This window comes from Pristis pectinata, chromosome 2 (assembly GCF_009764475.1).
Source record: "Pristis pectinata isolate sPriPec2 chromosome 2, sPriPec2.1.pri, whole genome shotgun sequence".
Taxonomy (NCBI): domain Eukaryota; kingdom Metazoa; phylum Chordata; class Chondrichthyes; order Rhinopristiformes; family Pristidae; genus Pristis; species Pristis pectinata.
The window spans coordinates 120395850-120408174 of record NC_067406.1 but is presented as its reverse complement, the minus strand read 5'-3'; the positions used below and the strand labels follow the sequence as shown (position 1 = coordinate 120408174).

Below are 12325 nucleotides of genomic sequence, written 5' to 3'. Positions count from 1 at the left end.
TTGCATTGGTTAACTCACTACTTGCTGCAGCTGTGTCTGATCAGTGCAAGTGTTTCTAAGCCAATTTTAGTTATCGAATTTAAGTCCCCACATCTCGAATACATCCTATGCTCTTGCTACTTTGAGCTTCTTCAAACTCTTGTTCAACATGGAGGAGCACTAATTCATCAGCCAAGGTACAACAGTGAATGGCAATCAGGAAATTAAAGTATCCTTGTTGTTAATTTTCCATTGTCTTACAACACGAGTACTGTGAACAAAGACAGGTAAGATTTCAGTGATGAAAGGTACATAATAATGCAATGCAAAAGATGGAGGAAAAGGCAACAAGATAGCATCAGAGAAGCAGTAAAATGGCACCGGCAGAATCATTACTACCACACTTTGCAGGAAAATAATGGAAGTATTGATTTTGATCAGAAATTGCTGAATTTGGTGCGAGTTCAGCACTATTACAAACTGCACAATCAAAAAGAAGCTGTGTTACTCTTTAAGCTTGAACAACACTGGAACAAAGCAAGTAATTAAAAAGAGTTTACAGTTTTCAAAAGAAGTCAGTTTGTAAACTAAACTGATAGAAATATTGTAGAATTTGAAAAACAAATGTGGAATATACCCAGCAAATGTTTTCAAATGCTTGAAGAAACAGAAGTCACAAATTAAAAGAAATTTTAAAAAGTGTGTTAAATAAATGGGAAGATAGAATTTGAAGAGAGGGTGTTTGTATTTTTCTTTAAAGTTCTTCCCAATGCAAATGCACAGCTCAAAAACAGCTTTGCATGTATAAAATACAACCTAAATATAGCAAAAAAAAATCCCCCCCCCTCCAAATAATATTCGCATATTACTCTGGGTCCCTCTTTTGTGGTCTTGTTACTACAATTAATAAGGTTATTTGATTTAGCTCTTCAAGATTAAAAACTCTTTCCTCTAAGACAGTCCACTAGCATTAGGCAATGATGTTCTTCATGGTGCATTACGTTCCTTGAAAGTATTCATTTGGAAAAGTCTTACAAATCTAGTTTCTCTTTTATTTTCCTGATGCTGCCAAGCTTCCATATCTTGTTGAAACGATTTGAAGTTCCAGTTTCTGTACATTCACTTGAGAACTCAAATAAGACAATGTTGGCTGACATGGTTAATGTTTTGGCTGTTACATTTATTACCTTTCCCAAAGCAGTCAACTTACAATTAAGGTATGTTATTTTATGCAAAAAGAAAATATCTGTAATTATCTTCAAAGGCACATTTCAAGTAATAGTTCAATTTCATTTTCAATCTATGGCAAACAAAATTCAGTAAGAAATAAAAACATGACAAATTTATATTCTTCCATTTAGATTGCAATTACATTTAAATTATGTATAGCCAAAGATTTATTGTTTCATTGTTTGAATTGGTCACAATATTTTCACTATTGCCTTTAATAAAACAAGAGTGTTGTGTGTTGTCAATTACTGGGTTAAGGGCAACTAGTGTTCTCTGTGGTTGTATTTGTATTTTGAAATGCTTGATTATTTACCGGTTCACCAAAAATAGTCAATGGTATTTTGAATGCAGAATCAAGTTAATGGAATATCCTGAAGAGAATTGTGAGCCTCGTTTTCCATATATTTTGCAACGTGATAATGAAATGCTCTCAGAAAAGGTTTTTGTAAATTAACATACATTATGTAATCAATCCAAATGAGAGTCTGAAAGCAAGCTCTACAGCAACCTCTGTCACAGAATCATGGAAGCACACATAAAATTCTTGAGGATGAAGATCTACAAAAAGTCTTCTGCAATGGAAAAAAGAGAAACAAATTATTACGATTGTGATCAATGACCTGGAAAATCAAAATTTTAGTCTTGTGCATTAAAATTTATGTACTTTAATGTGCCCTCTGTCCTTCAAACACAAAAGAGGAGAACTCTGTTTTTGGTCCCCAGAGCTACATGGGTATAAGGAGATTGACTACAGTTGTAGTCAGCATCAAGACATTTAGTTTCAACAAATGAACCAACTGACAGTAGCCAAGGACTACTAGTATCTTATGTTCTCATACCCATTCTGCATAACCAATTAAACACAAATTTCTCCCCCAGTGTCCTTAAAGCATCTTTGTTTACAAACCCCCATTGAAAAATTACAAATTGTGATATAAATTGCATTAGAATGTAAGTGTATAAGAGCTGTTTTATTGGGCAAAAAGGTTGAGCATTCAATGCTAAGTTGGTAAATATAGGAGCAAGCCCAATTCATGGTAGTGTGGATAAGATACATTTCTAATTAATCCTGTTCTACTCCCTCAAGCCTTACCCTGGTAGTAGTCCAGTAAGTATATCTGCCACTGAAGTTTGTCAGCAGCTACCTGTTACCTTGCCTACAACTAGATAAGAAATTTGGATGCATTTGGTAATATCTTATTATTTGCTCTTACTGGGCAAAAAAAATTATATTAAATAAATCAGATTTTATGGCTACCCGAGTGAAATAATTCACAGGTTAAAGGAAGCAGTATTCATCTGGCAATAACAGCAAGCAGATGCATTTAGTTTTCAAGGCTGAGGCCCATCAGGATTCTCAAAATAAAAACAGAAAAAACTGGAAAGGAAACAGTTAACATTTCAGATTAAAGACTCTTCATCAGAACTGAGAAAGTTAGTCAAGGTAGCAGAGAAGGTGGGTGAGGGCAATAGGTGGAACAAGGGGAATGTATGTAAGCGGATGAAATACTGCAGCCATTAAATGGGCAGTTAAGTTCCCTTGTCTGTGTAATGTCTTGCTAATATGAAGTGTGGGTGGCACGGTAGTGTAGCGGTTAGCGTAATGCTATTACAGCGCCAGCAACCCGGGTTCAATTCCCTCCGCAGTCTGTAAGGAGTTTGTATGTTTTCCCAGTGTGTCTGCGTGGGTTTCCTCTGGGTGCTCTGGTTGCCTCCCACATTCCAAAGACGTCCAGGTTAGGAGTTGTGGGCATGCTATGTCGGAACCGGAAGAGTGGCGACACTTGCAGGCTACCCCCAGCACATTCTCAGTAACGCAAAAAGACGCATTTCACTGTGTTTCAAGGTACATGTGTCTAATAAATAAATATCTTATGTTGTGCAGTGTGACCTACTGGGATGGGCCCAAAGGGCCACAATATACAACTGAAAGGAAAGAGGAAGAGAAGAATGACATGCAAAAAAGCACAGTCCTGATATAAACAGAAAGAAAGAGCAAGTTATATGAAGTTAAAGATTTCAATATTGAGTCCTGCAGATGAAAAATGAGGTGTTGTTCCTCAAACTTATACTGGGCCCCATGGGAACAGTGCAGAAGGCCACAGACAGAGAGGGGATCAGGGTGGGAGTGGGATGGAGAATTCAAGTGGCAAATAACCGGAAGCTCAGGATCACTCCTGTGGAATGAATGCAGGTGCTCCACAAGTGATCACCCATTCTGTGTTTGGTTTCTCCAATGTAGAAGAGACCACATTGTGAAATAATTTGCAAGACTGGAATAGCTATTTCACCTGGAAAGATTGTTTGTTTGGCTTCCTGGATGGTGGGAAGGGAAGGGGGTGAATGGAAAGTTGTTGAAATTCCTGTAGTTGAATGGGAAAGTGCCGTAAGACATGGAATGGTTGATGGGGACTGAAGAGTGGACCAGGGAGTCGCAAAGGGAGTGATCCTTTCTAATGCTGAAAGGGAGGGAAGGGAAGTGTGTGGAATCTTGCTGGCGAAAATTATGAAGAACGATCTGTTGAATGCAGAGGCTGGTGGGATGGAAGGCGAGGACTAGGGGAACTCTATTCTTGTCCTGTCCAGGAAGAGAGGTGATATAAGCAGAGGCCCTTTCACCCCTTTAGCTTTTCTTCCAGGCATATCGACAACTTCCTGCTTCCTGCACTCAAACAGAACTCGAACATTTCATTATTTTTGCTACCAATTTCCCCCCTGCTCTCAATCTTCACGTGGTCCATCTCCGACACTTCCCTCCCCTTTCTGGATCTCTCCATCTCAAAGGAAAGGTAACCACAAACATCCATTTGCCCACACACTCACACAGCTACCTATACTTCTTCTCATCCTGACTCTTGTAAGGACTCCATTCTTTGAGTTCCTCCACTTCTATCACATTTGCTCTGATGATAAATAAAAAAATAATGAACTGCAAAATTTTAACTTCAAACATTACAGCTTTTAATCACATGGACTTACCCAACAACCCAGTAACATGTGCTGGGTGGTGGCTTCTTCTGGTCAGTCCAGTTTTCAGGGCTACATTGGAATAAGACACCATGTTCCTTCACTGGACCAAGTCCTGAGCTATTTTTCCTGAGGCTTACTTGAGTTGAATTGTGGATAATATCTGGACATCTTTCCTATTAAAACATATTGAAAAAAATCCTTGTTATCTACAGATTATACAAATCAAATTACTATTCACATCTTCAGATCCTAGTATTACAATCAATTTATCAAAAGAGCCCAATGCTAAGAATGAAGTGGTGATGATGAACTTATCAAAAGGATGCAGAGATGTTTTAGGTCAGCATACATAATGACGTCTTCTGGATGGATACTTAAAAAAAAAATTGGTGATAAAATAGAGGATATTTGCAAGGTGGTGTAAACTACTTAATGCAATCTGAATTCAAACTAAAACTGAGGAAAGAACTATGTGGTAACCCATTCCACTGCATTACTCATTTCTTGAACTTTTAAATGAGTTTACCCAAGCCCATTCAGTACAAATGCTACAAATATCAATACACTGCATTTTTAAATAATGACTATATATTTTTAAATAACCTCACCCATTTGTCCAAAGTGTTTTGGAAAACCGACCGTATTGATAAGCAACAACGATGGAAGTTTTTGATTAGCTGTGAGTGAATAGAACCATTAAGATGTGCAACTTCTGTATGTGTGGGCGTAATGAATATTCCCTGCACTGTTTCTAAAGAAATATAGTGAAAAAGAGTGTTTTCTGAGCCAGATGTCAATCTGAAAAACAAGAGATAATAGGGTTTCAACAAATGTTGATAACAATTTTCTTAAGTGCTTTCTTACCAAATAAACAATACCATATTTTCATTTGAGAATATACTTAATCTAAAAATTGATATAACTTATATGGCTTTGAGGCCAAACATTCATCACTACCCAAGTCTTTCAGCATACCTTCACATAACTGAAAGAGATACTGGGGCAAATGTACAAATTCATTTCCTTAATCTCTACACCTGATAATTTTGACTTTCCATATTCCACGTTCATCTGCTTCTTGTTTCTCTGCTTTCATTTTTGCACTGAATCTATTGTCTATACATTGCCTAACTTTAATAGATCTACAAGTGTTGACCTGATCCTAGATGGAATGGCAGATCTTCTGTGAGTAATGGTATCACATTCGTGCCGGAGTGAAGGTTAATGCAGAAAGAGGGATGAGTAGAATAAGCCTAGTCCAGGAAAAGTTGAGACAAATGATAATTATCTAAACTAGCTAAATAATCTGTCAAGGACAAAAATTATGAAAAATAAAACATCATTTATTAAAAATTAAGAATTTTATTGATATATCTCATATCCACAAAATATGCTCATTTGAGTTCTTTATTTCAGACAGTAATCAGGTAAGCAAAACAAATGTTTAGGCAAAGAGAAAACAACCAAATCTGGAAACAAAAGAAAATCCAAATCAACTTTTAAATTACAGCAGCTTTAAATAATCTTAAAACCTACTTTTTTATATTGTACATTTCCTCTGTCTCTGTCTCAGGAAGGCTTTTCTTCATACTTCCCAGAAAAAATGGATTTGGAAAACTTTGTTTCTTCTTGTTCTGGAATTGTATTAGATTATTAACTGATTCATTTAAAATAAAACTTTATAGAAATGAACAATAAATTAATTTAGCAGCAAAAGCTATATCTAAGGTGTTAACAAAATATTTAAATGCTCTGCAGTTACTTTTCAATTACCTCAGTACTTTTACTACTGGTGTCAACTATGATGATGATTACTGTCTAGCACAATAGAGCAAGTGCAAACTTTGCCATTAGAAAAAGTACTTAATGGAACTGTCTATTTACATGAGTAAATGTAATTTTTAGTGCTTCAAATCTTGAGAAAAAAATGTTTTAATCTAACTATTTTTCCCTCAATAAGTGTATGGGCAAATTAACAGGAAAACAGATAGAATTTAGTGATTAAGTGTAGTTCATATCTGTAGGACAGGTCACATTCTGATGGTGTAATTGATCAAAGGCCAAAATGCACACCCCTGCAATTGAAAACCATTAGCAAGTCCACCTGAACTCACAACCTTATTATTTAAGCCATAGTAAATCAATGTGCACTGAAAGTCAATCAAATTTGTATCCTGGTGTGCTATGAGGAACCAAGGGGCTTTGCAATGAACTTTTCAAAGCTGTGAGTTGAGAGGAAATCCTGATGTAATTAGGATTTAGCTATGTGTATTCTTCTTTGAACTCATGTTATGTAACTGGTAACAAAGATTTACAAGTCAACAAATAATTAACCGAGATGGTGATGGCATGGCTGATTCTTTTCCTGACAGCCTTGGAGAGTCAGAATCAGAATCATATTTATTATCACTGACTTATATGATGTGAAACTTGTCATCTTGTGTCAGCAGTACAGTGCAAAGACACAAAATTATTATAAATCACAGAAGTAAATAGTGCAAAATAAGGAATAATGACATAGTGTTTATGGGTTCATGGATTGTTCAGAAATCTGATGATGGAGGGGAAGAAGCTGTTTCTGAATCATTGAGTGTGGGTCTTCAGGCTCCTGTACCTCCTCCCTGATGCTAGTAACCAGAAGAGGGCATGTCCCAGATGATGAGTGTCCTTAGTGACGGATGCCACCTTCTTGAGGCACTGCCTCTTGAAAATGTCCTCAATGGTGGGGAGGGGTGTGCCCATGATGGAGCTGGCTGAGTCTACAACCCTCTGCAGCCTCTTGCGATCCTGTGTATTGCAGCTTCCATACCAGGCTGTGATGCAACCAGTCAGAATGCTCTCCACCGTACATCTACAGAATTTTGTAAGATTCTTTGGTGACATACCAAATCTCCTCAAACTTGTAATGAAGTAGAGTTGCTGGTATGCCTTCTTTGTGATTGCATCAATATATTGGGCCCAGGATAAATCCTCCAAGATGTTGATGACCAGGAACTTGAAGCTGCTCACCCTGTCCATTGGTGACCCGTCAATGAGAACTGGTATGTGTTCTCCCGACTTCCCCTTCCTGAAGTCCACAATCAGTTCTTCGGTCTTACTGACGTTGAGTGCAAGATTGTTGTTGTGACACCACTCAACCAGCCAATCTATCTCACTCCTGTACTCCTCCTGGTCGCTATCTGAGATTCTGCCAACAACAGTGGTGTCATCGGTGAATTTATAAATGCGTTTGAGCTGTGCTTAGCTGCATAGTCATGAGCGTAGAGCAGAGCAGTGGGCTAAGCACGCATTCTTGAGGTGCACCTGTGTCGATTGTCAGCAAGGAGGAGTTTATTACTTATCTGCACTGACTGTGGTCTCTTGATAAGGAAGTCGAGGGAGGTACAAAAGCCTAAGTTTTGAAGCTTGGTGATTAGTACTGAGGGGATGATGGTGTTGAATCGATAAACAGTAGCGATAAATCTTCACTAAAGTAAAATCAATACATCAACTTTTCAGAAAGCTGATCTTATACTTTTTTTTCCACATTCCTGTAGTGCCAATCAATATTAAACATTTCTAAATCAGTTCATGGATTTGGAGCAGGCAAGCAGGATTTGGATGGTACAAGCAAAAGGGGGTCCTATCAAATTGTCATGGGTGTGATTTTATTTGTATTCAGAATGAGTTGGAAAGAAGTATATGAGTGGAAGTCATAGTTAACAGTTAAAACTGAGTAAGCTACGTAAGTCATATTAACGTAATAGTTTGTAGTATTTTACATTAAATATTACATAAAACTGCAAATATATATATATATATATATAGATAGATATAGATATATATAGATATATATAATGCATATATTTATATTTTTCATTGTGGTATTTGGTTAGTTTTAAGGCAGCAGGGTGGTGCCTCATAGCCCCAATGACTTGTGTTCTATTCTAATCCTGGGTACTGTCTGTGCAGAATTTGCACATTTTCTCCATGACCATGTAGATTTCTCCCAAATCCCAATAATGAACCAGTAGGTTAATTGGCTGTTGTTAATGAGACTTCAAGTTTCTGTCAACATTTAGTTGTAAAAGATATAAAGTTACCACTGTGCAATTCCACAGAAATAACTCATAGAATACAGAGGGTTAAAGACACTATATCACTCATTGACGTGCGTTCAAGGTTCAGATTAAAGGCTCAAAACTTTAATCTGTTTTGGTCAAGAATTTAATCTGTTTTGGACTGCTGGGAACTAGAGATTTAACCTATCAACCTCAGGAAGTGAACCTCAGCTGAGCTTCCACAGAAGGTAGTTGAAATCCTTGATGGAGATTTTGGCATCAAAAGACAGGAGTACACAATTATTTAGTGATTATGCCAACAGCATCCAGATAGGATAGATAAGACATTTTATCTGTGGCCAGCAACCAAACCAGGAGTGGAGCCCTAAAAGATGGGCAGGGAAAAGATCTCCTCTGGGAGATCTGGACAGTGGCTGGTTTCAAATATATTTTGTTTCATCTTTGGACAAACCAGCGAAGCTAACAGGAGGATACTGATACATGAGATGAGAATTGAAGTGTCTCTTTTTAACTGCCCAGGTACTGAAGTTCTGCATCATGTGAAAAGGACACTTCATACTTGTGGTCTGTTTGGATACAACAGCGGATGGTGACAGTTACAATTTATAAGCTTAACTTAATTGGCCACTGAGGGTCACCTTCAACAGTGGAAGGTCTGACGCTATCAACCACAAAGCTAAGCAGCCCCTAGCCTGTTAGCTGCTGACTCACTGCAGTGTGCACTGGTCATGACAGAATTTTGTACCAGGCAAAATTCTGACATCAGGAACTTTTGAGCTTGGCACTAAGAACATTAGGACTGTATCCCCTGGTCTGCCAGAAGTAAAAAATGGCATCATGGATCTCTATTTCATCATGGTCTTATTTCCTGAACCATTGGAAAAATCAGCATTGAGATTTGTGCAGCTCATGGTTGATCAAAGGCAAGTCCAGAGTGTTGTTAACATATTGTAGTTTGTTCTATATCTGAGGGACTCTGCATCTGTTAGAGATTGGTACAATTTTGAATTGTGCATTTGTTTGCCATTCTTACATTTCTTTACACCATTAGGCTTTTTTTAAAAAAAGATTACTGCTTGCAGAAATTTGCCAGTTTGCACTTTATGGATGGGAGTTTGGTACCTGGGCTGGAACAAGAATAGAAGATTGGATGAGATTATCTGAAAGATGCTGCAAACTGTGAGAGACAGGAAAAGGCTAAACCTCACATTGAGAAAGGGTGCAGCGTTAACATCAGGGGCTAGGAAAAGAGCAGATGTAATGGCTCTGAGAATTTAGAAGTACCTAAAAGGAGCTTCAATCCTTTTTCTCTCTTTCACGGCAATATATTTCCTTCTGCACCTTTTTCAACTCAATCCTGACTATAACAAGTTGTTAACATAGCACTAAAAGTGGATGCAAGGACACTTATACCTAAAAGAATCACTGAACAGATAATACACACAATGCACAAATAGTAATATTGAGATATTTTGGTCCATATTGTTTACACTGGACGCACTATTTATTGGAAAAGTACATGAACACCTCTTGAACAGCTTCAGCTAATGTTTGCATTGCAAGAACAGCAAGCTCAGTGCAGCTTTGCTTCTTCTTGAAGCCTCAGTCCAAATCTGCATACTTGCATGCCACATTGTTAACATATTCAACACTAACTCTAGATTTATTCTTGTAAGACAGTAAACTTAAAGTGAAAGCACAAGGGAGCCCACTTCTCATTAAGAGAAGGTAGGAGAGGTGTGGATAAGGGAAGAAATGAGTGATAGTCATTTCTGAAGGTAGTCATCCAGCTTACATTAGCAGACACCATACATTTTTAGTCAAATGTATTGAACAAAAGATTTTAAATATACTTTCCATACATAAATTTCATGATTTTAGTCTCTTCAAACCTTTGCCTATACCTCAAACATACTTCCACTGACCTCAGATCCACCAGAACCTGGAGTCTCTCTACGCAGATGCTTCTTGATCTTACTGGATGCAAAATATGAATTGAAGTCCATGCTGAAAGAACCAGCATCTCCAAGCTTTTCACCAGCATTATCGGATGTACTATTGCTCCCTGGAGGACTAGATTTCAGCATCCTTAGGTTGGAGTCTCCAAATAATGTCCTTCGGCTTGTTGGAGATTGTGTTGATTTAGATGATCCTTGCAACTTGCTGATGATAGGGGAACTGCTGATACTTTCAAACTTGTCACGAGGAGGGAGGAACCAATCAACACATGATAAGTATGGAGTGGAAGGACTGGCCAGCCTATCTTGTATACTGGCTTCTAGTCCCTCAAGCTGAAATAAGGTTGTTTTAACTTGGTCAACATAAATACTGTCTGGCCCCGGATTTCCAATTGCTTTGGATGCACATCCTCCTGCTTCCAGCACCACACAAAGCATAAAGTGCCTCTGAAGAAATAGAAGCCTTAATTAATCTTTACATTTCAAATATTTATAGACATTACTACTAAATATTCATCAAAACATCCAAATACTTATTAAGACAAATCATTTCTGGGGTTTTGAGCAAAAGGTGCTTGGAGCTATATGGATAATTTTATGTTAATTGTAAAATCCTTCTATGTAGGTGTTAACAATGTCTGTTTTGGCTCTGTATTGTCATCTCTTGCTTTTGCATCAGAGGGTCCAGAGATAACAGCACAAAATCTTGGCAAGCAGCATAGCTTTGAGGAGGTTTGCACCTATGGAGGTGATGTCAACCTAAGGTCATGTCAATTGAATTTAAGATCCTACTGGCATTACTTTGAAGAGCAGTACACTAGATTGTTATTCCGAATTTCATGATTCAATCCGAAAAGAAAGTATTTTCATGTGCCTTTTATTTAATATCCCACAGCATATAATGCAAGTTGAGTCATTCAAATCTCTTTGAAGTTGGTTCAGCCCATTTGTATTTGTTTCGTTAGAGCCTGTGTCGATTTTTTTCATTTTACAGTTAGAAATGGTTCACATGGTTGGGCTCAATTAGTGACTATATGAAATGACCGCTATAATTTTAAGGATCCACAATAAGAATCTATACACTTTAAATACGATGTAAGTAACTTCAACCATCACATAAAGGTCTTTGGTCCAACCATACATCAGCAATAACTTCATTTTGCATGCTTACATTGGAACTGCACTGCAGTATATATTGTTAAACAAATTAATGCATACCAAACCAACAATCAGCAAAAAGTATCTTCCTTTTGGTTCCTGGTAACCCTCAATGATTGGTTCATTACTTGATACAGTGTATCTATATGGAAACACTTCACGCCATATGACCAGCTGACCAATCCGTTTCTCTGCTGCTAGGGGTAGCAAGCAATAATGCTGGCAATAAAGTGCGATGTCAAGGAGGTCATCTTTGGGCAAATGATTGCCAATCAAATAACCCTTAAAAATAGAATGAAAATACACAAAATAAAGTTAGAAAATGATTGCTATAAAAATCAAAGATCATCAACTGCAAGTACTACAATATTATTGAAAAGCATTTCATTATTTTCCACAACACAGCAGATGTATTTCTGCAAGTTGTACAAATTGAAGACTAAACTACCTTTACCAGTTGTATCTATTCTCTAACTGCAAACACTTCCATCTTAAATTTACATAACTGAGACTAACCAACATTTCTCAGGACCATACTTGTGGAGTTAGACTTCAGTCAAAAATTAAATATTATCACCTTAATGGTGTGTACTTTCCATCACAGGTGAGACAATCATTTAACCTTAGATTTCATTGAAACACTTTTAACAGCACCTTCATCTCTGATATGCTGTCATCAACACCTTCAATTAAAACACACTTCTGGAGCCTCCTTCCCCCTTCATGTTGCTGTCCCCATCTCTTTGCTCAATCTTATTCCTTGCCACATATTCACTATCCCTTCTGACCATCCCATCTCTGAACCTGATCAACCACTTGCCTGGATGAGTGCTGCAACAATACTAAACACAGTCAATATTATCCAGGAAACCATTTTCATTATTGGTACTTCTGCTCCAAACTCAAAATCTAACTTTCCATCTCTGACATATTGTGATTACAGACTGTATGCTTTGCATTCTATACTGG

General features: G+C 37.5%; 1 protein-coding gene across 2 annotated transcripts in view; it reads right to left on the bottom strand.

The window, feature by feature from the left end:
• Nucleotides 1-1162: 1162 nt before the first annotated feature.
• intu (inturned planar cell polarity protein) overlaps nt 1163-12325 on the bottom strand; it is an 81092-nt gene continuing 69929 nt past the window's right edge. For both annotated transcript variants that reach the window (XM_052044608.1, XM_052044602.1), the window contains exons 11-16: nt 11417-11638; nt 10166-10645; nt 5716-5813; nt 4788-4977; nt 4189-4352; nt 1163-1781 (exon numbers count right to left, since the gene is read on the bottom strand). In XM_052044608.1, coding sequence (XP_051900568.1) covers nt 1670-1781; nt 4189-4352; nt 4788-4977; nt 5716-5813; nt 10166-10645; nt 11417-11638 — 1266 coding nt within the window. In that variant the 3' untranslated portion in view covers nt 1163-1669. The remainder of the gene's footprint in view (nt 1782-4188; nt 4353-4787; nt 4978-5715; nt 5814-10165; nt 10646-11416; nt 11639-12325) is intronic.